Below are 24,362 nucleotides of genomic sequence, written 5' to 3' on the forward strand. Positions count from 1 at the left end.
TCGTCTTCACGCTGTTGAAACCAAAGCGTTCAGAATCATTGGAATCTCCCGTGATGAAGCTATCTCTGAGGGCCTTTCACTCACTCACCGCAGGCAGGTTTGTGGTCTTTCCGTCTTCTACCGACTCCTCTCCGGTCTTGCCCCCCTCAGCCCTCTCTGGGCTCTGTCCCCCAAATATTCCTTCAGGTCGCACAAGATCTGCCTGCAACCCTCTTATGGTTAAACTGCCAAAATCAAGACACTCTGCTCACCTTCACTCCTTCATTCCCCTTTTCTCCCGCCTCTGCAACAAACTCCCTCACTCCCTTCAATTCCACTCCTCCCTCCAGGTCTTTAAAACAGCTGTTCACCACCATCTCTTATCTTCCCCCATCCAAAATTTCAAAATTCCTTGATCTTTTCTACCCCCATCAATCCACCCCAAACCCGCCTCCTTCAAACTCCCCGTTTTCTTTCCTGAAAGCACCTGTAGCGTCCATCTTGTTTGTCCTATGTACCTTTCCCAGCCCTCTCTCCCACAGATGCCCCTTGTAATCATCGTAAATCTGAAGGACGACACACACACTGATGAATCTCCCTGCATATGAAACACCAGGATGACAGTTTATAGCTGGGGCGACATTCAAGCCCAGGCTAGACAGCTCAGAGGCGAGTGTGCGTACCTCCAGGTCTCGGCCATCCTGCCAGCACTTGACGCGAATTGACGTAAATGGAAACCATACTCGATCTTCAATAACCAAGAATATCTAGATCTGATCATCGTCAAGAACTTAGTTTTTATCGTTGTTCCACAAAATGTCCCATTCATCGATAAAATTAACTTCATGGCCTTCTGCACTCATTTCTATGGAAGCAGACATTTCCTGCTTCTGCTGGTTGGGAAATGAAGCTCCACATCTGAGTGACATCTGTCGACCAGACCTCCAGTTAATTCTGGCTGGAATTTGGTCAGGGCGGTGGTCTCTTTGTTCGTGTCCAGCACAAGTCTGCGGAGTAACGTCATGGTTGAGGCGCTGATCCAACGCCCTCTGCTGGTTAGGGTAGGGATTTGGAATTTCGCCATGGTGTACCCTGCCTCCGAAACATTGGAACATGGGTTTAGATTGGAATCCAGGCTAGACAGCTTAGAGGTGAGTGTGTGTACCTCTAGGGCCTAGGCCTTCCTGCCAGCCCCTAGGGTGCCAGTAATAACTAGACTCATGTTTATCTGAATGACCTTGCACGTTTGCTTGTTCATTTTGTCTTCTCACCCACACGCATCTCCATATTGACCTTCTCGAACATCTCCCCACCGCAGGCAAAGCTTTCGAGATCAGTTACATTCATATCAAGTTCCGTGCAAGTCGCCCGGAGAGCTTTTCTCTCCTCAAGCGCACTGCGTTGGGTGGCCGCTGGGTCCCCTTGCAGTACTACAGTGCCTCGTGCCTGAAAACCTTTGGGAGACCACCGGACCATGGTCCAGCACTATACCCCGATACCGCCCTCTGCTCCGCCGAGCACAGTGACATCTCCCCATTACATGGAGCGCATATAGCATTCAGTTTGCTGGAAGGACGACCAGGTGCTCAAGGCTTTCAGCACAATACAAAACTACAGGTGCATTCATTCATTTTTACCTTTCGTTGTTAATCATGATTGCACCTGAACATCTGTGTTTTTCTTTGTGGTCGTTTGCTTCCTGATAACCGACAATGACATATCTGTATTGGTGTGGCAGGATGACTCCATTTATAATGATTTTGGGAGTTTTCATTAATGGAAATTACATGTATGAACTATAACGGCACGCAATAGAGAGCATACCTCCACCTGGTGAACAGTTTACGTTTTGTATCTCCGAGTAGACCAGAAAATCACATACAGAATTTATATAATGTAGAAACATTCTTCACCAAAATTGAATCGATTCTTGCTGCTCACACACAACCTGTCCAACAAGTTTCGTCCAAATCCATCCATAACATTTTGAGATATCCTGCTATGTATCGTTTTTGGCCCGATCTCCCAATGGTAAAGAATCAGTTAAAAAATTAAATAATTCTCATATCCGAATCCATATTCAGATCTTCACCAAAATCGAATCGAATCGTGCTTGTCAGACACTCAACCGGTCTACCACGTTTCGTCCAAATCCGTCCACAACATTTTGAGATATCCTGTTATGTATCGTTTTTGGCCCGATCTCCCAATGGTGAAGAATCAGTTAAAAAATTAAATAATTCTCATATCCGAATCCATATTCAGATCTTCACCAAAATCGAATCGAATCGTGCTTGTCAGACACCGAACCGGTCCACCACGTTTCGTCCAAATCCTTCCACAACTTTTTGAGATATCCTGCCATGTATCGTTTTTGGCCCGATCTCCCAATGGTGAAGAATCAAAATTTGTCAAAAATTTAATAATTCTCATATCCGAATCCATATTTAGATCTTCACCAAAATCGAATCGAATCGTTCTTCTCAGACACCCAACCGGTCCACCAAGTTTCGTCCAAATCTGTCCATAACTTTTTGAGATATCCTGCTATGTATCGTTTTTGGCCCGATCTCCCAATAGTGAAGAATCACTTTTAAAATTAAATAATTCTCATATCCAAATCCATATTCAGATCATCACCAAAATCGAATCGAATCATTCTTGTCAGACACCCAGCCGGTCCACCAAGTTTCGTCCAAATCCGTCCACAACTTTTTGAGATATCCCGCTATGTATCGTTTTTGGCCCTATCTCCCAATAGTGAAGAATCACTTTAAAACTTCTAGAATCCGGATCTTCACCAAAATCTAATCATTTTGTCCTTGTCGCATACGCTACATCTCTGCCAAATTTCGTCCGAATCCGTCCACAAACTTTGAGATATTTTGTTCACAAAAGGACAGACAGACAGACAAACGGACAGACAGGGGTGAAAACATAACCTCCATCCACTTTTGGTGGTGGGGGTAGTAAAGTTAATTACAGAAAGTTAGTTCTGTACTTGTATGATGTCGTGATTTTCCAAATAGCCTCATCCTGTGTTTAAGTTACCTTGTATCTCGGCGGTTAATAACGCAGTTAGAGGCAATCAGTTTGAGGCATTTTAATAACATAAAAATGGGTAATTTTTGATTATGTAATGGCTAAGTCATAAAAATGATTCAATTTTGGTGAAGATCCGAATCTGGATCTGGATACGATAGTTTTTTTTTTAAATTCTCAAAGTGATTCTTCACCATTGAGAGATGGGGCCAAAATCGATATACTGTAGAGCACGATATCTCAAAAAGTTGCGGACAAGTTATGATATAACTTGGTGGACGAGTTGGTTAGGTATCAAGAACAAGCCGATTAGATTTTGGTTCAGGTCCAGATCCAGATCCGGCCTATCAGTGGGATACGAAACGTAAACTGTTCACCTGGCGGAGGAATGCGCTCTACTGAGTGCCCTTCTAGTTGTAACTGGACTGGCTCCATCCTCTGTTCTGTGCACATCTATGGTACAAGTTTGACCATCGCACCAGATAAATCTGGTCATCTTCATCGCAAGGGCTAATCCACTCGCAGACATTTGGGATTCTCGAGACGGTGCCGCATCTCCGGCTTGCCGCAATCCTATAGACTCTTCGTGGTCATCCATACTCAGAAAAGGGCAAAAGTCCATAAGTCATGTTGTTCAAGGGTACAGCAGTTAACATTCCTTTTGGTCGTTTATAGGCATTTATAGGTTTATCGGCATCCCCGCACACTGGTAATTTACCCAGCACTCGAAGATTTGCAAAACGTTCGACTTATAAGGGTTTACATGTGTCAAAAATGTATCACAGACTTACAACACAGTTCATTGATGTTATCGCATGACTGAAAGCTGGACACTGTTAGTGCTTTAAATGGAGTCGTGACAGTATAGGTGATAAAGAGAACCCTGGTTCCAGGCCTTTTGTTCATCATATCAGCAAAGCAACGGGTCATAGATGGTGTAAGTTGCTTTCCAGTGAGGGCTCTTTTTAAAGAACTGTTCTAATGTTCTGGAAGTATGAAAACCAGAGTTAATGATGTCGGTTCTCTTCCAAGGAACTTCAACGCATGAGAAGACCCATTTTGACCATCAAAGCTTATTATACAACTCGAAAAAACCCGTCAAAAACGACACGAGGAAACAGTTTATTCGACTGTGCAGTGTGCAGCCAAATTCTGAAGCCTCGGCCTAGTGTCCGGTGTGCTTTTGTCTTCTTTATTTATTAAACATCTTACGGATGTAAATAAACACTCGTTTTACTCTGCGTGCGTTTCACATCACGTGCAGTGAATTTCACCTCCCTGCGCCTTGTATTTATTGTTATTAAAAAAAAAAGTTTCTGTACACCGCCCTTGAGGCTTTCTGTACACCGACCATCTACAGCTCCAATAGAAGAGACATAATTACTCTTTTATGGAAAATGTTTTTGGAGCTGTTTTATCTTCAGAAATAGACCGTAGTAAACACACATTTGTGTTCAAAGATTGACCTTTAAAACCTACTCTTATGTAGGGGGACAGACATCTGTACAAACACACAAACTGCAATGAGCAAGTGATCATTCTCGCACAACAGTTGCCCTTTGAGTAGCTGCACTCCCTCTTTGATCTCATGTTCTTCGTCTTCCTCAAGTCATACATCCTCATTGTTAGCTCACCTGGAACGTAGTTCCGGGGAGCTGATGGGATGGCGTGTCGTCCGTCCGTCAGTCCGTAAACACTTGCAACTTCTTCTCCGAAACCGCTGATGGGATTGTGACCAAACTTGGCACAAATGATATTTGGTATGTTGCGACTCAAGTTTGTGCACGGCATTAAAAATATCAGCATCTAAGTGGGTCTTCCAGGGGTGAAAGTGGATCGAGGTTTGATCCCCCAAAACAGGTATTTGCTTTCTTCTCTGAATCTACTCACGTTATTTCGATGAAACGTGACCACAACCTTAATCACCTATGTTTTACTAAAGTTTGCTCACGGCATTAGAAAAATGGGGGTCTAAAGGGGTCTACAAGGGGCAGGGTGGGGTGGTTGCCCCCCAAAATAGGTATTTTTGTTTGTTTGTTTGTTTGTTTAAAGTCTTATGATTATGTTAGTATGATTGTACATGCTGCAAGTACAATTATTAGAAGTCTTATCTTGTACTCGGAGCGGACGCTGTAGCCATTATGCCACTGAGTTGCATTACGTTTGCAACTGATAGAGCAGCTCTTGAATATTTTGCTTTCAATGGTGATTCGATCATGGTTATAAAAAACAGCAACATTATTATTTAATAATGTCATTCCTTAGGAGTGGGTGACGGCGTCGGAGCTGCGGATCTCACTCATTCGACTGAATACGTTTGGAGACGAGGTTTTTGGAGACCCACAAGTTCTCAGCTCGTATTTCTATGCCATCTCGGATATTACTGTGGGTGCACGGTGAGGCCTAATCTAACCATTGTTGGATATATCATTGTCACATCTCTTTTCGTTACACCCCTTTGCCCTCTCGACACCTTTTCTTTCTTTTAATGTTAGCCCCAGCCAAAACTGTCTATCTCGCTCTTGCCTATCCTCCATCTCTGCCTCTTTATTACATACGTCGCCCTTTCTAGTCGTGGTAGTCCAACAACAACAACAACAACAACAGGCATTTTAAGGCCATTTTCCCTGCAACAGCGGGGGTTAGCCTTGCGGTCTCCATGACAATCTCCATTTTGCCCTATTTTCTGCATCTCTCCTTGTTAACCCCCTTGCCCGCATTTCTTCTTCCACCATCTTTAGCCAAGTCTTTGTCGGTCTTCCCCATCCTCTACTTCCTTCTACATTCATTTCCATCACTCTTCTCAACCAGTCACTTTCATCCTTCCTCATCACATGACCAAACCATCTCAACCTGTTCCTCTTCACAGCATCCATCACAGGCTCTATTCCCATCATCTTTCACAATTCATCATTTGTCTTCCTCTCTCTCAACGATACTCCACACATCCACCGAACCATTCGCATTTCCACCCTTTCCAGCCTTCGTTGCTGCTCTACGTTCATTACCCATGCCCCGCTCCCATAAATCATAACACTTCTCACACATGCAGCATGCACCTTTCCCTTCAGCTTCAACGACACTCTCCTCCTCGTCAGCACGCCACTCAGTTCCCGAAACTTCTTCCATGCACATCTCACTCGAGCAACCGTTCCCGAGTCTGATCCACCTTCTCCATTCAGCATGTCTCCGAGGTAGCAAAATGTTTTCACACCTTCCAGCTTCACGCCGTCTCCAAGATCCAACTCAACATTTGCTCCATCTGCAGCTCCCTCTGTGCACACCTTACACTTGAATGTAGCTGCCACATTGGTTTATGACCCTCTCAGACCACTACATTTTTGATGAACCCACTCAGCGCACATTGTACATTGAATGGAGTTCACTTCGACACCCTTCCTACACACAGCGCAGGGCCACTTCCCAGTTCTTTACACCTCACCACATGCTTTACCACTTGCCATCACCTTCGTCTTTCCTATATTCACCTTCAGACCTTTTGTCTCCATACTTTCCTTCCACTTGTTCATCTTTTCCTTCAGTCCATCCATACTTTCCGCAATCAACACCAGATCATCTGCATACAACAACTCCCACGGTAAACCCTCCTTTACGGTCTGAGCCAGCACCTCCATCACAGCTACAAATAGTAGTGGATTTAGTACCGACCCCTGATGCACTCCCACCTTCACCTCAAACTCACCACTGTTCCCGTCCTTCGTGATAGTCCATTGAATCATATTTCATATTTCATTGGGAAGTGAAAGGAAAAGCCTTAAAATTACATTTCACCACCATCACATCATTGCAACTTAATTATGATGAAGAGAAAGCGCTAACCGGTGATAGTAATTGTTTTTAGCTTATCTGGAATTGGAATTCATCTGTCCATCCATCTGTCCGTCTCCTATTTCGATTTCTCCAAGCAAACTGCTGGGCCGATCGGGCTGAAATGTGGCAGCAAGGTTCCATTGGTAACGGGTATTGCAAAGCTTATTCCAGTTACATGACTTTAAGTAGGTCAAAATGGCAGACTTATTACATTTTTTGGAAAATCGTGTAAATTGCTTCAAATACATTCTTCTCCTGACCCACCAGTTAGAATGCTACTAAATTTGGGTTACAACATTAGGCCAGGGCCCATATAAGCTACAGGTCCAGTGGTCCTATTTTGTAGATTTCAAAATGGACCTTTGTTACCAAAATGTCATAGAGTTCCACAAGCCATGCACCAATCAGAGTGTTCCATTGTGAATTAGGCAATAGGCAGGTTACACTTTTGATGTTACGAAAGAAGGAATTTAAAAAAAAAGAAAACAGGTTTTGGTCTCAAATTGATTTCCTAGCTACATTAAATACGTCATATGCTGTCCTTCAAAAGATGTTAAGCTGGCTGTCCTGTGTGCTGTAACTTTGTTGTGGAGTTTAAGGAACATCATAGTACCTTTCAAAGAGGTCCACGATTGGGCAACAAAAAAATTGATTCATACCTTGATTTATGGGGATATTTCCTCAACGGCAAAGTCGCAACTGAATAATGATGCAACCAGCAAACAGAAATTTATACTTGACTCCAGGTCAGATATGTAAATGGAGGACAATGGGAAAATGAGTCGGTGACCATAATACATGGAAGACCTGATTATGACCTTAGAAGAGGTATATGATTGCGTAATACTTCCAGTCGAAGGATTTATGGGAGTTTTGGGGACTTTAAAGTCGGCCCAGTACATCACAGCCACAACAACTAGAACGGCACTCAGTGGAGAGCATACCTCCGCCAGGTGAACAGTTTATGTTTTGCATCCAAGAGTAGATCATAAAATCACAAAACAATCACATTTAATCAAAGTCATCCCTCCACAACTTTTTGAGATATCCAGCTATGTATCGTTTTTGGCCCTGTCTCCCAATGGTGAAGAATCACTTAAATATTAAATAATTCTCATATCCGAACCCATATTCAGATCTACACGAAAATCGAATCGATTAGTCCTTGTCATACACACAACCTCTCCACCAAGTTTCGTCCAAATCAGTTCTCAAATGTTTGAGATATCCTGATATATGTTGGTTTTAGCCTTATCTCCCAATGGTGAAGAATCACTTAAAAATTAAATAATTCTCATATCCGAACCCATAATCAGATCTTCACGAAAGTCGAATCGATTCTCCCTTGTCATATACACAACCTCTCCACCAAGTTTCGTCCAAATCAGTTCTCCACTTTTTGAGATATCCTGATATATGTTGGTTTTAGCCTTATCTCCCAATGGTGAAGAATCACTTAATAATTAAATAATTCTCATATCCGAACCCATAATCAGATCTTCACGAAAGTCGAATCGATTCTTCCTTGTCATACACACAACCTCTCCACCAAGTTTCGGCCAAATCAGTTCTCACCTTTTTGAGATATCCTGCTACCGGTATGTATCATTTTTGGCCCTATCTCCCAATGGTGAAGAATCGCTTTAAAATATTCTACTAGCCGGATCCGAATCCGGATCTTCACCAAAATCGAATCATTTCGTCCTTGCCATATACGCTACCTCTCTGCCAAATGTCGTCCGAATCCGTCCACAACTTTTTGAGATATCTTCTTCACAAACGGACAGACAGACAAACAAACAGACAGACAGGGGTGAAAACATAACCTCTGCCTACCTTTGGTGGCGCAGGTAATAATGCCTACACATTTGTAAGTACTCGACATGATTGAAGTAGTACACCTCCAGATGTTTAGTTTGGTTGTCATGAGGTTAACATCAATTACGGCCTGTATTGCTGGTTTCTAGTTTGATTGGTTGACATGCTGCTGTGGGATATTTGTCCATGTCCAGCTGTAAGTGCAATGGCCATGCAAGCGAATGTGTGCGGGAAGGAGCGGGCCTCTTAAAGTGTCGCTGTGAGCATCATACGTCCGGAAGGAATTGTGAGAAATGTCTTCCCCTCTACAACGACCGGCCCTGGCAGAGAGCCATGAGCAACAATCCACACGCCTGTCAAAGTGAGAACACATGTGCTTATCCTCGTCATGTAATTATGCTGTCATGTATACCTGGCATTCAGTGCATTTTTTTTTTTTTTTTTTTTTTTTTGGGATACAGAATCGAGGTTCGTGAAAGAGCTAACATTTATCACAAAAAAAAAATCAAACAGACAGACAAACAAAAACAGACAAACAAAACAGACAAACAAACAGACAAAAACAAACAGACAAACAAAATATATAAAAAGAGGGAGCGGTAGACAAGATGGGGAGAGAAGGGGAAGCACACAAACACAACATTTGAGAGCAGGGACATCGGGAGATGTGTGGGAGGGAGAGGGCTTGGGGGGTGGAGGCGTGGGAAGGGGGAGGGGAGTGGGAGAAGTATAAAACACTTTACCTAATAACTTTGCATTGGTTGGAGTGCTTATCACTATGTCTGTGTTCCTGTCCGCAGAATGTGACTGTGGGCCGCTGGGTGCTGAGCGATGCCAATTCAACTCGTCGCTGTTCACCATGACGGGGAAAGGCGGAAAATGCATCAATTGCTATGGCGGAGCATTTGGTATTCATTGCAATTTATGCCAACCAGGACGTTATCTTGTCCACCGCAACGCCCCCTGCCAACCTTGCTTATGCAACGTACATGGTAGGTCTTCCTTGAAATCAGAGGGGCCTGGTGGGTGAGGAGGCCTAATGCAAATATATTGAGATCTGTTCAGCACTGCTAACAATGTATCATATTTAACGTTATAAATAACAAAACCAGAATTCCTATTTGTTTTTCCTATGAAAATGAGGCTCATGGAAGAGTGAGGTGTGAGAGGGGAAGGAAAGCAACGCACCAACAATGGCGCAGCGAAGCACCAAGCAGGGAAATGAACGAAAAGGAAAAGAGGAAATTAGAGGAACCTCAACAACACACTCAAACTAGGCCCACAATAACACATGGACTGGACAAGGACACAAAAACCCAGCACAAAATACCTAAAGGCACTTAACATGACGTGCAAGTACATTGTATGAACAAATTCACACCAATAGTTAACAAAAACTGAAATATGACACTTCTAAAACAGGTATCCTCAGCTTTGGAAGTTGACGTCTCAGAACGGAAAAGATGGCTTTGAAGGAGCTGAGCTCCAACGCGAGTCGAAAGAATTGACGCGACCAAAAACGGAATTCGTCCGAGTTGCTTTATTGAAACAAAACAGCTCAGGTATTCTGACAAGCCCGTTTATCGGGCAGCAATATATATACACATTTATGCCCGGGCGTTTGCCCGGGAAAACCGAGACCGGGCATGCCCGGGTGTCAAGGGCGAGTCCTGGAAAGGCGAGTCTGGACATGCCCGGGCGTCCTGGACGCGGCCTGGCAAGTCGAGGCTGGGCGTGCCCGAGCGCTCTGGGCGAGCCCCGGAAAGGCGAGAGCGGGCATGCCCGGACGCTCTGGGCGAGCCCTGGAAAGGCGAGTCTGGACATGCCCGGGCGTCCTGGACGCGGCCTGGCAAGTCGAGGCTGGGCGTGCCCGGGCGCTCTGGGCGAGCCCTGGAAAGGCGAGAGCGGGCATGCCCGGGAAAGACGAGACCGGGCGTGCCCGGGAGGTTCGGGCGTGCCCGGGAACAGCGAGTCCGGGCATGCCCAGGAGAGGCGCGTCTGGGCCCGTCCGGACGAGCCCGGCATGGCGATCGCGCCCTGGCCGCGTCCTGGCAGGTGCAAGGCGATTGTGTACATTCAGCGGGAACCGCTACACACGCCCCTCCAGAATCGACCTGCACCCGCAGGGTCAATTTAAGGGGGGTCCGGATGACCCGGCCGAAGCGACCCCTGGAGGGTCGTGGGGGGGGGGGGGGGTCCGATCCGGTGGTGGGTGGTCGAGCGGGGGGAACTGTAGACGGGGGGCAGCCTCGCCGCGGAGGAAGGGCCAACCGTGGTGGTCGGTCGACGTCCACGTGCGCCGGTTTGAGGCGGTCCACAGAGATCCGGTCCGACCGGCCGCCGACGTCGACGACGAAGGACTTGTCGCCCCGTCGCAGGACCCGGAAGGGCCCGTCGTACGGCGGCCGGAGTGGCCCCCGGTGCGCGTCATGACGCACAAAGACGTACTCCGCTGTGCGAAGCGCCGGGGGGACGTAGGACTGGGGGCCACCGTGGCGGGACGTTGGCACGGGGGCAAATCGGCGGGCGGCCTCCTGGAGGTCCGAGCGCTGGTGTGCGGCGGACCAGGGACTGGTAGCGTCGGGCACGAACTCGCCCGGGACGCGGAGCGGCTGGCCATAGACGAGCTCGGCGGCGGACGCCCGGAGGTCCTCCTTGGGGGCCGTGCGGAGGCCCAAAAGGACCCACGGCAGCCGGTCGGTCCAACCGTCGTCCTGAAGGCCGGCCATGAGTGCGGCCTTCATGGAGCGGTGAAACCGCTCGCACAACCCGTTGGCTTGGGGGTGGTAGGCCGTGGTGCGGTGCAGCGTGACCCCCAACAAGCGGGCGACCGCGCCCCAAAGTTCGGACGTGAACTGTGGGCCGCGGTCGGACGAGATGTCCGCCGGTGCGCCGAAACGCGCGACCCAGGTGGCGATGAACGCCTGCGCCACGTCGGCGGTGGTGGTGGAGGTGAGGGGCACGGCCTCCGGCCACCTGGTGGTCCTGTCCACCATGGTGAGCAGGTGGGTGAACCCCCGCGATGGGGGCAGGGGACCCACCAGGTCCACGTGGACGTGGTCGAAATGCCGTGCAGGCACGGTGAAAGGTGCTAGCGGGGCCTGGGTGTGACGGTGGACCTTGGCCTGCTGGCAGGCCGTGCAGGCGTTGGCTCAGTCGCGGACGTTCCGTCGAAGGCCGTGCCAGACGAAACGCGCCGACACCAGCTTCTGAGAAGCTTTCCGGCCCGGGTGAGAAAGGCCGTGGATGGAGGCGAAGATGCGGCGCTGCCAGGAAACGGGCACGATCGGGCGAGGCTGGCCCTGGGAGACGTCGCAGATCAGGATGGTGCCCGCGAAGGGGATGTCGGCCAGGCGGAGGCTCGTGTCCGCCGCCCGGAGGGCCTGCACCGAGGTGTCGGTGGTCTGGTCGGCCGCCATGAGCGTGAAGTCCACGCCGAGGTGGACCGCGTTCGCGCTGGCCCGAGAAAGACAGTCGGCCACGGCGTTGTCTTTGCCGGCGACGTGCCGGATGTCCGTGGTGAATTCCGACACGGCGGAGAGGTGGCGCTGCTGGCGGGCCGACCACGGCTCCGTGACTTTGGCCATTGCGTAGACCAACGGCTTGTGGTCGACGAAAGCCGTGAACGGGCGGCCCTCCAGGAGGTGTCGGAAATGGCACACGGCCAGAAATAGACCGAGCAGCTCGCGGTCGAACGTGCTGTATTTTAACTCGTTCGGCCGGAGCTGCCGGCTGAAAAAAGCGAGTGGCTGCCAAACCCCGTCCACCCATTGTTCATGGACGGCGCCCACCGCGTAGTTGGAGGCGTCCATAGTGAGGGCGATGGGCGCATTGAGCACCGGGTGAGCTAGCAGCGTTGCGTCGGCGAGGGCCCGTTTTGCGCTCGCGAAGGCCGCGTCCATGGCCGCGGACCAAACGATGTCATGCTTGGCCGGCTTGCCCCGGAGGGCCTCATAAAGGGGCCGCATGAGCTGAGCAGCGCGGGGCACGAATCGGTGATAAAAATTCACCATGCCGAGGAACTCTTGTAGGGCCTTGATGGAACGGGGACGCGGGAACGTCGTGATGGCCTCGACCTTGGTCGGCAGCGGCACGGCCCCGGTCTTTGTGATGCGGTGGCCCAAAAAGTCAACGGTCGTCGTGCCGAAGTGGCATTTGGCCGGGTTGACAATTAAGCTGTGCTCGCTGAGGCGACCGAACAGTGTTCGGAGGTGGAGGAGGTGCTCGGAGCGGGACGTGCTGGCGACGAGGATGTCGTCCAGATAGACGAAAAGAAATGGCAGGTCGTGCAGCACGCCATCCATTAAGCGCTGGAATACCTGGGCCGCGTTCTTGAGGCCAAACGGCATCCTCAAAAATTCGAACAGGCCGAACGGCGTGATGACGGCCGTCTTCGGGACGTCGGCCGCCCGGACAGGTACCTGGTGGTATCCCCGTATCAGGTCAATTTTGGAAAATATGACCCGTCCTGCCAAACGGGCGGAAAAGTCCTGGATGTGCGGGATCGGGTACCTGTCGGGGATGGTAGCGTTGTTGAGGCGGCGGTAGTCGCCACACGGGCGCCATCTGCCCCCCGGCTTTGGCACGATGTGCAGTGGTGAGGCCCATGCGCTATTGGAGCGCCGCACGATGCCGAGGTGCTCCAACGCGTCGAACTCGGCCTTTGCCACGGCGAGCTTGGCCGGATCGAGGCGGCGGGCCCTGGCGTAGACCGGCGGGCCCGTAGTGGGTATGTGGTGCTCGATCCCATGCCGCACTGCGACGGCCGAAAACGTCGGCCGCGTGAGGGCCGGGAATTCCGCGAGCAGGCGAGCGAACTCGTTCACCGTCGGGAGGGCGCACGCCAGTTCGGTCGGCGCGGAGCTGCTCATCGTGCACGCCAGGGAGCTGAAGGTCTCGGCGTTGACAAGGCGACGACGTTTGACGTCGACCAGCAGCCCGTGCGCGCAGAGGAAGTCGGCGCCCAGCAAAGCCATGGGGACGCAGGCGGTCACAAAGGTCCACTGAAAGCGCTGGCTGCCGAAGCAGAGGGTGACGTCGCGCGGGCCGAAAGTGCGTATGGCCGAGCCATTAGCAGCGACCAAAGAGGGGCCGCAAACGGCGTCCCGCCTGTCCTGCTCGGAGGCGTGTATGACGCTCAGTTGGGCGCCGGTGTCACAAAGGAAACGCCGCCCGGACGCTTTGTCCCGAATAAAAAGCAAGTTGCCCGAGTGGCCGGCGCTCATGGCTGGGAATGAACGCCGGCCCGGCCGTTTCCCGACTTGCCGAAAGTGCACGGGGGTCGGCACGTCCGAGCCTTGTGTCCGAACCTGGCGTGGTAATAACACCACGCCTGGTCAGGTGGAGGCCCCGGCCGTCGTGTCGGAAGCGGTCGGCGCGGCGTGGCGGCCGCCAGTTGCACCGGCAGTTCGGCCTCCAACCGCGCAGGGCGCTCGGGCGTCGTGGGCGTCGCCTCGGACGGCGGCAGGCTCCAGGTAGCCACGCCGATGTGTTGGCCTGCCGAGGAGATCTTATCGGCTTCCCTGGCGAGGGCGCGGGGATCGGTGATCGACGTGCCAGCCAGGGCGAGGCGTACCGGGTGAGGCAGCTGGCAAAGGAACAGCTCGCGGAACAGAAAATCCGGAGAGTGCGCACCGAGCAACGAGAGCATATAGTCCATGCGCTCGGACGGGCGCGTGTCGCCGAGCTCGGGCAAGTCGAGCAGGCGCCGTGCGCGTGCCGCCGGTGAGAGGGCGAAAGCGTCGAGGAGGAGCGTCTTCAGCGCGTCATACTTGTCGGCAGCCGACGGGTGCTCGAGGAGGCTCAGGGCGCGGGCCGCGGTGGCAGAACCGAGCGCTGCCACGACGTGGTGGAAGCGGGTGTCGTCCGCGGTGATGCCTCGCAGGGCGAACTGGGAGTCCGCCTGGGCGAACCAAACAGCCGCGTGAGCCTCCCAGAAGGTAGGCAGTTTAAGAGTCACTGCCGTGTCCATGTCGGTAGGTCACCAGTGAAGGAGCTGAGCTCCAACGCGAGTCGAAAGAATTGACGCGACCAAAAACGGAATTCGTCCGAGTTGCTTTATTGAAACAAAACAGCTCAGGTATTCTGACAAGCCCGTTTATCGGGCAGCAATATATATACACATTTATGCCCGGGCGTTTGCCCGGGAAAACCGAGACCGGGCATGCCCGGGTGTCAAGGGCGAGTCCTGGAAAGGCGAGTCTGGACATGCCCGGGCGTCAAGGGCGAGTCCTGGAAAGGCGAGTCTGGACATGCCCGGGCGTCCTGGCTCGGCCTGGCAAGTCGAGGCTGGGTGTGCCCGAGCGCTCTGGGCGAGCCCTGGAAAGGCGAGAGCGGGCATGCCCGGACGCTCTGGGCGAGCCCTGGAAAGGCGAGTCTGGACATGCCCGGGCATCCTGGACGCGGCCTGGCAAGTCGAGGCTGGGCGTGCCCGGGCGCTCTGGGCGAGCCCTGGAAAGGCGAGAGCGGGCATGCCCGGGAAAGACGAGACCGGGCGTGCCCGGGAGGTTCGGGCGTGCCCGGGAACAGCGAGTCCGGGCATGCCCAGGAGAGGCGCGTCTGGGCCCGTCCGGACGAGCCCGGCATGGCGATCGCACCCTGGCCGCGTCCTGGCTGGTGCAAGGTGATTGTGTACATTCAGCGGGAACCGTTACAGCGTCTCAGAATGGAAAAGATGATGTCTCAACAGAAAAGATGACGTCTCCGAATGGAAAAGATGGCGTCTCAGAATGGAAAAGATGGCGTCTCAGAATGGAAAAGATGGCGTCTCAGAACGGAAAAGATGGCGCCTCAGAACAGAAAGAATGGTGTCTCAGAATGGAAAAGATGGCGTCTCAGAACGGAAAAGATTGTGTCTCAACAGAAAAGATTCCGTCTCAGAATGGAAAAGATGGCGTCTCAGAACGGAAAAGATGGCGCCTCAGAACAGAAACGATGGCGTCTCAGAATGGAGAAGATGGTGTCTCAACAGAAAATATGGCGTCTCAGAACAGAGAAGATGGTGTCTCAACAGAAAAGATGGCGTCTCAGAATGAAAAAGATGGCATCTCAGAACGGAAAAGATGGCCCCTCAGAACAGAAAGGATGGCGTCTCAAAACGGAAAAGATGGCGCCTCAGAACGGAAAAGATGGCGCCTCAGAACGGAAAAGATGGTGCCTCAGAACGGAAAAGATGGCCTCTCAGAACGGAAAAGATGGCGTCTCAGAACAGAAAGGATGTCGTCTCAGAATGGAAAATATCGCACCTCAGAACAGAAATGTTGGCATCTCAGAGTGGAAAAGATGGCGTCTCAGAACGGAAAAGATTGTGTCTCAACAGAAAAGATGCCATCTCACAATGGAAAAGATGGCGTCTCAAAATGGAAAAGATGGCACCTCAGACCAGAAAGAATGGCATCTCAGAATGGAAAAGATGGCATCTCAGAACGGAGAAGATGGTGTCTCAGAACGGAAAATATGGCACCTCAGAACAGAAATGTTGGCATCTCAGAGCGGAAAAGATGTCGTCTCAGAACGGAAAAGATTGTGTCTCAACAGAAAAGATGCCGTCTCTGAACGGAAAAGATGGCACCTCAGACCAGAAAGAATGGCGTCTCAGAATAGAAAAGATGGTATCTCAGAACGGAGAAGATGGTGTCTCAGAACGGAAAAGATGGCGCCTCAGACTAGAAAGAATGGCGTCTCAGAACAGAAAAGATGGCGCCTCCGAACAGAAACGATGGCGCCTCAGAATGGAAAAGATGGTGTCTCAACAGAAAAGATGGCGTCTCAGAATGGAGAAGATGGTGTCTCAACAGAAAAGATGGCGTCTCAGAATGGAAAAGATGGCGTCTCAGAACGGAAAAGATGGCGCCTCAGAACAGAAAGGATGTTGTCTCAGAATGGAAAAGATCGTGCCTCAGAACAGAAATGTTGGCATCTCAGAGCGGAAAAGATGGCATCTCAGAATGGAAAAGATTGTGTCTCAACAGAAAATATGCCGTCTCAGAATGGAAAAGATGGCGTCTCAGAACGGAAAAGATGGCGCCTCAGACCAGAAAGAATGGCGTCTCAGAACGGAAAAGATGGCATCTCAGAATGGAGAAGATGGTATCTCAGAACGGAAAAGATGGCGCCTCAGAACAGAAAGAATGGCATCTCAGAATGGAAAAGATGGCATCTCAGAATGGAGAAGATGGTGTCTCAGAACGGAAAAGATGCCATCTCAGACCAGAAAGAATGGCGTCTCAGAACGGAAAAGATGGCATCTCAGAATGGAGAAGATGGTGTCTCAGAACCGAAAAGATGGCTCCTCAGAACAGAAAGAATGGCGTCTCAGAATGGAAAAGATGGCGCCTCAGAACAGAAAGGATGTCGTCTCAGAATGGAAAAGGTCACGCCTCAGAACAGAAATGTTGGCATCTCAGAGCGGAAAAGATGGTGTCTCAGAACGGAAAAGATGGTTCTGTCACTATCCAGAAGTTCTGTCACTCAAGCTTTTGGGTCTCACTATCTGCCATGATCTTTCCTGGGAAAACCACATTTCCAAGCTGGCCTTCAAAGCCAGTCGCCGACTGGGCATCCTCCGTCGTGCGAAGTCCTTCCTTGGCACACCTGAGCTCCTCACCACATACAAGGCTTTCATCTGCAGCTCAATGGAATACTGTTCTCCCCTATGGGCCGGTGCTCCTGCCTCACACCTAGCCCGTCTTCACGCTGTTGAAACTAAAGCTTTCAGAATCATTGGAATCTCCCACGATGACGCTATCTCCGAGGGCCTTTCACTTACTCACCGCAGGCAGGTTGGTGGTCTTTCCGTCTTCTACCGACTCCTCTCTGGCCTTGCTCCCCCAGCTCTCTCTGGGCTCTGTCCCCAAAATATTCCTTCAGGTCGCACAAGATCTGCCAGCAACCCTCTTATGGTTAAACTGCCAAAATCAAGACTCTCTGCTCACCTTCACTCCTTCATTCCTCTTTTCTCCCGCCTCTGGAACAAACTCCCTCACTCTCTTCAATCCCACTCCTTCCTCCAGGTCTTTAAAACAGCTGTTCACCACCATCTCTTATCTTCCCCAATCCAAAACCTTGATCTTTTCTACCCCCGCTAATTTACCCCAGATTCCACTTTTTTGAAATACCAACTTCTTTCCTGGAAGTCCTTGGTGTCCTTGCGTTTTATACCTATCCTGCCTCCCCCCAAGCTCTCTCCCTCCCACACATCTCCCGATGTCCCTGCTTTCAAATGTTGTGTTTGTGTGCTTCCTCCCCTTCTCTCCCCATCTTGTCGACCGCTCCCCTTTTTATATACTTTGTTTGCTTGTTTGTTTGATTTGTTTGTTTGATAAATGTTAGCTCTTTCATGAGCCTCGACTCTGGATACAAAAAAAACAAACAACCACCTCAGAACGGAAAAGATGGCGTTTGGTCTTGATCGAAGTTTGAAGTTTATTTCTCAACCCGCAGGAAAATAACAAATCAAAATGATGGTTGCCGGGCAACAACAGTCACAGGTACAAGAGAGCATGGTCTGCCATCAGCACGGCCACCGTATGGCAGAAAGGCAGCTTGTGGTGTTCGATCTCATTTGGATTTCCTCCCAGTGCCGTCTGCTCTTCGCGTGCATGTTTACAAACCTGTTTGTTGCTTCAAATTGCTGTACGCCTACTTATTTATTATTTGATTGAATTGTAAAAAATATTGGAATATATAAGCAGTGTGCACCCTAACAGCACTCTATAGGATGACCAATATCTGGAGACTATATCAAATGACTAAGTGTTTGATCGTTTTTCTGGATCCCTGGATCAAAGACTGCTCGAAAAATAATGATGCTGAGTTTATTCCTCCATTTAGATGTCCCATAACAGATCTAGTCCAGCAGAGGTGATGAGGGTAAAGGCTGCAGTGTGTTTAGAAAAAACATTAGTTTGGATGTATTTTGTGAACAGAAATCTAGGCTCATTGAGGAGCTCAACAATGGAGGGCAGCAGGTCTACAGACATCACACGTGAGTGGGTGAATGGCACATTGGAAAGGCATTGGAGGGTTTCAGTTGAAGAGAGCAGTGAGTATAGGAGAAATCATGAGGAGACTACGGACAGCACTCTTGAAGGACCGGAGAAAAGGGGACAAGACAACAGACACGAGGCGTGAGTTCTGCAAAGGAATGAAGGTGAGTGAATTAGGGAAGGTAACCAACCAAGTGTTCCAGAAGAGCATGTGCAACCTGTCTATGTTGGGGGAGGACAGAAGAATGAGAGGCAGCAGCAGTGGAGGCTAGAAATGAGAAAATAGGAAACAGAAAGTCCACCAACCTGGCTGTTTCCACGACTCGAGACATCAGAACGATCCAGAAAAAGTTAGAAACCTCAGAATAAACCTCAGAAAAAGAAGAAACCGACTTCAAATCTTTCCTTCTGAATTGCAGTGTAATGAATATATATATATTTATTTATTTATTTATTTATTTATCCTAATATGAAGCTACATTTGGCTGAGGACAGGGGAGAGTGTAGGCCGTAGGGGTATCGTGGTCAAGGTAGGGCAGAAGCTTGGTGCCATCAGATCTCACCCATTATAAAGGGAAGACGAGGAGAAGTACAGTGTAAATGTTAATGTGACCTGTTACTGTAGTTGTTGGTGTTGTATAGTCCTGGACAGTTCTCTCAAACAAGGCTGCAGCACGGAAACGGCCGATCGATCTCGCAGGAGCGACCCAGAGATCCCCCACATCCAGGATGGTGTACCCCTGCCTTCGAGAAGTCAGGGCCACAACAGAGTTGGAGAGAGAGAGAGAGAGAGGCACAGAGACAAGAGGGAAAGGGCCTGTCCATGGGGACCGATCGACACTCTGATGGTGACCGCGCTGCCCTGACGAATCTGGGCAGCAGGGAAGAATGGGGAAGATTTGGCCCCTGAGTTGTGTTGAGGGGTACAACCACCACGAAGAGGCATCTCCGATAGTTGTTGCTACTGTAGTTGCTCAAGGAGGTGTATGGCAGTGACACCAGCTTATAGTAGCGGCAGCCATAAGTGTTGTGAAATGTGATCAAAAATGGTAGCAGCCAACGCTTTCTTCTTTCATGAGTATGACTCTCCTATTACAAGAAGATGAAGGGGAAAAACAATATACAGTAATAATATCTAATATGAGTTCCCTGAGAGGCCACTCCAAAGCTGGAGGAGGCCATTAGGCCCATCAAAGCCTGTGCTAGTTGTTACGGATTCGTCACTTCCGTTGTTGTGGTTTTCATCCACTGTAAACATTTTTGATTCCATGTACTATTATTGTTGTCGTTTAAGGGAAATAGAGATTACTATTTTCAAAAGGTAAAAAAGTTCATGTTTTAAATGAAACCGGAACCGGACGACGACGAAGAGGAAGAGGAAGAGGAGGAAGAGAAGGCGGAGCAAGTGAGTCGGACATGAAGCCGAGCTGCTTCAAGGTCCTGAGCGAACGTTGGCGAACGAGGGTCACGTGTGAACTTTGGGTTTCCTGGGAAAGGGATTCCTGCGACAGAGTTGTTATCACTGTGACAGATAAACCTGTGTGACAGGTTTTGCGGTTGATTCCGACGAGAATCATTGGAGTGCCGTTATGCCACGAGAATGGGCCGTCGGCCATTTTTACCTCGCGCAGGATTTGCGCTTCGCTCAAGGTTTTTCCACTTCGCTTCAACCATTTTCACCGCATTCAGACGTTAATCTGGTGTGTGTGTGTGTAACGTGGCTTTTGAGTGGGAAATCTGCGGTTCGCCGATTGGGAGCCATGGAACGTCCATACCCAAGGGTGTGATTTCCCAGTCGCCTTGAGGGCACTTTTGCGCAGCTTTGGCAGCGTGACTGTGAGTGTCATCCGAACGGGAATCTGGTCTCGATTAGACATCGTTCTGACGATCACTGGAGCAGATCGACTTTGGCTTGATTCCGGAATAGAGACATTGGGAATGTTCTTCTTTTCGCTCACTTGGAGCACAGTGAGTTATATTGTACGAACCTGATGGTACCATCATAGGAAATATATTTTGGTTGTACAATTGATTACTATTGTTGTTGTACTGTTATTCTTGTGTGGTCTTAATACAATACTTGTTTGTTGGTAACAATTGGTGTGGTTTCACCATTGATCTTTGACATACAGAATAACACATCTTTCTGCCGTGACTCCTCTCGGGGCTCGGAGGTACACCGTGACCGGGGTTTGGGGAGGAGCACGTAACATAGTATTAAAAGACAAAACAGGAGGTGAAATTCCTCTGCTTCCCCTCAACTATGAGGTGAATAAACTCAGGCCTGCTCTTGGGCCATATAAAGATTGCTCTATGCTAGTACCGTACAGTAATTTACTTCCGAACTCTCGGCCTTGAATCAAATTGTTTTGTGTTTCAGGTTCTGTTGATCAGAACTGTGACAGGTCAGGACGCTGTGTGTGCAAGAAAGGGATAGGAGGAGAAAAATGTGACCACTGCCTCCCCGGATTTCATTCTCTATCTCGTCATGGCTGCATGTATGCAACAACAATACACGTGAATTCAAAACCACATGGCAGATTTTCATATTGTTCACATTCATATCATCATATAGAGACTTTCCACGTTTTATTGATTTGTGGCTTTGAAAGAAAAATCACGAACACAAACTATTTGAATGCATTGTGCAAAGACATGAAACTCACAAATAATATTTACATTGTCATTGTTTCAACATTAATGTGTGAAAATGTCTCATGTTCGGTGTACTCTACTGTTATAAGCTCGGAGGAAGGGAGGCTTGTGTGGGTTGTGTATACAGAGTCGAGGCTCATGGAAGAGCTAGAACACTCAACGAATCAGGACGCAACAGGAACAGTATAGACAGGGGGAGACACCAACAGCAGAGTCGAAGGACGAGATAGAGGGAAACTTGGACAAACAAGGGGTGTGGGGAGGAATGGGGGGAATAGGCAGGAAAGTTTGGGAGGTTTGGAAAAACTTTGATATTTGGTTTTGGAAAAAAAAACTTTGGAAAAAAAAAAACAGGTTTTTGGAAAGTTTGGAAAAACGAGAAAAAACGGGTGGATGCAAGATGGAATACAGACAGAAAGAGATTCTTAGGAAGGAAAAACTGGAAGTTTGGGAGGATTAGGGCTTGGGGTGGTTAACGAGGGTAGAAAAGATCATGGTTTAGGATTGGGGACGATCTGAGATGGCGGTGATCAGACGTCTTGAAGACCTGGAGGGAAGAATGAGGTGGAAGAGGATGTGGAAGTTGATTCCACAGGTGGGAAAACAGAGGAACAAATGAGCGGAGGTGAGCAGTGATCCTACATTTTGGTAGTTTCACAAGAAGGGGGTTGATGGTGGACCATGTGTGCCCTGCAGAAACATGGGGGGGGGGGGGGGGGCAAAGCATGGACAGAGCAGAGGGTGCAAGACCAGAAAGGAGGCGGTAGAAGACAGAGAGACCACCGACCTCTCTGCATTGGCGGAATGATAGACCTGTAGACTTAGCTGTAGAGGATTTGCACATCATCTCAATGAATTCAACCACCAATTATTTTTGAGGTCACATTTGTTTTATGGATTTTGCAAGTATCATGGTATACACGACATCTTTCTTGTTTGTCTGTCTGAGCAAGATATCTTAAAAAGTTGTGGACGGATTATGACAAAATTTGGTGGATGAGTTGGGCAGGGGGCAAGAACAAGCCGACTTGGTTTTGGTTCAGGTCCAGATCCAGATCCGGCCTATCAGTGGATACAAAACGTAATCTGTTCAATCTGGCGGATGTGTGCTCTTTACCGAGTGCTGTTCTAGTTGTCTTAATATTTTTCATGTCCACCCAGCCGCTGCCCCTGTCCAGGGAATTCTACCTGTTCACGGAAGCCGGGGACACATCAATTTGTGTGTGACAACTGTCCTTCTGAAACCACTGGTAAGAGGCAGTGGGTACTGCATTATGACGTTGTGTTGGTCAGCCATTTATGCGCTGTTCTTACGGACGACCAGCTTTTGACTGTATTTGTGGCATTCTGTATAGTGGAGCACGGCCTATATGGCAGGAATCAGCATGGCGTTTGTGTGGATCCATAGTGCAAAATGTACGTCATGAGACATACCAGCCTGGCCAAAGCAATGTTGAATTATGGGCACCGAAGGTGGGCAGAGGTTATGTCTTCATCCCTGTCTGTCTGTCTGCGAGCAGGAGATCTCAAAAGGTTATGGACAGATTCGGATGGAATTTGGTGGAAAGGTTGGGGTTGTGAGCACGGCGTATTGATTAGTTTTTTTTGCATACAGAATCGAGGCTCGTGTTAGAGCTAACACATTGAACATGAAAACATGCACAGACACATAAAACATACAATGAAGGGAGCGGGAAACAAGAGGGAGAGGGAGAGGGAAGCGCACAAGCACAACAACAGTAGAGAACAGGGACGTCGGTAGATCTGTGGAAAGGGGAGGGCTGGGGAAGGAGGGGTACACGGTATAAAGCAAATGAACACGACTAGGAATTTCAGGAAAGAAGTTGGGGATTGAAAAGCGGATTTAGGGTGTTTTAACGGAGTAGGAAAGATCAACGATTTGGATGGGGGAAGACAAGAGATGGTGGTGAACAGCTGTTTTAAAGACTTGGAGGGAGGAGAGGGATTGAAGAGAGTGAGGGAGTTTGTTCCAGAGGTGGGAGAAAAGAGGCATGAAAGAGTGAAGGTGAGCAGAGAGTCTTGATTTTGGCAGTTTCACCAGAAGACGGTTGCTGGAAAATCTTGTGCGTCCTGCAGGAATATTTGGGGGACAGAGCACAGACAGGGGGAGCTAGGCCGGAGAGGAGTCTGTAAAAGATAGAAAGACCACAAACCTGCCTGCGTTGAGAGAGAGAAAGGCCTTCCCAATCAGCATCATCGTGGGAGATTCCAATGATCCAACATGCCTTGGTTTTTACAGCAAGAAGCCTACCTAGGTGTGAGGCAGCAGAACCAGCCCAGAGGGGAGAGCAGTATTCCATTGAGCTGCGGATGAAAGCCTTGTATGTGGTGAGGAGCTCAGGTGTGCCAAGGAAGGACTTCGCACGACGGAGGATGCCCAGTCGGCGACTCGCTTAGGACGCCAGCTTGGAAATGTGGTTTCCCCAGGAAAAATCATGGCAGATAGTGAGACCCAAAAGCTTGAGTGACAGAACTTCTTCAAGACGATTGTTCGGAATGTAGATGGGAGGGTTGTCCGGTCGGTCTTTTTGGAGAGACATAATAAGAGTGTGAGATTTGTCAGGATTGAAAGACATGTTCCACTTGTTTGACCAGTTTTTGATATTGTCCAGGTCTGCGGAGAGTGAGGATGCTGCAGACTGCCAATCTGAGGGATGAGGAATGGAGCGGCAGAGAGTGGAGTCATCAGCAAATAGATAGAGAGGATTTTCCAGAGAGTCGGAGAGATCATTGATGAAGACCAGAAAAAGCACAGGGCCCAGAACACTGCCTTGGGGAACTCCAGCCTGAACAGGAAGGGGAGATGAGAGAAATCCATGCAGGGCCACACGTTGACTGCAAGCGCTGAAGACGTCCGCAAGCCATGCGTGGAGATTTCCATGGATACCATAGGAGGAGAGTTTGGTGAGCAGAGCGGGGTACCAGACCGTATCGAAGGCACGTGATATGTCAAGGGAGACAGCTCTGGTTTCCTGTTTGGCATTGAGGACCTCCATCCATTGTTGAGACAGCAGAAGCAACATGTCCAGA

At 49.4% G+C, this 24,362-nt stretch overlaps 1 protein-coding gene across 1 annotated transcript in view; it reads left to right on the forward strand.

Annotated features, from left to right (window-relative positions):
* LOC137422958 (laminin subunit gamma-1-like) overlaps positions 1–24,362 on the forward strand; it is an 85,267-nt gene that overhangs the window by 8,327 nt on the left and 52,578 nt on the right. The window contains exons 2-7 of the mRNA XM_068109650.2: positions 1,298–1,596; positions 5,287–5,417; positions 8,865–9,031; positions 9,471–9,662; positions 21,037–21,154; positions 22,473–22,561. Of these exons, the coding sequence (XP_067965751.2) occupies positions 1,298–1,596; positions 5,287–5,417; positions 8,865–9,031; positions 9,471–9,662; positions 21,037–21,154; positions 22,473–22,561 (996 nt within the window). The remainder of the gene's footprint in view (positions 1–1,297; positions 1,597–5,286; positions 5,418–8,864; positions 9,032–9,470; positions 9,663–21,036; positions 21,155–22,472; positions 22,562–24,362) is intronic.

This window comes from Myxine glutinosa, chromosome 3 (genome assembly GCF_964187855.1).
Source record: "Myxine glutinosa chromosome 3, kmMyxGlut1.1, whole genome shotgun sequence".
In the NCBI taxonomy this organism is placed as follows: domain Eukaryota; kingdom Metazoa; phylum Chordata; class Myxini; order Myxiniformes; family Myxinidae; genus Myxine; species Myxine glutinosa.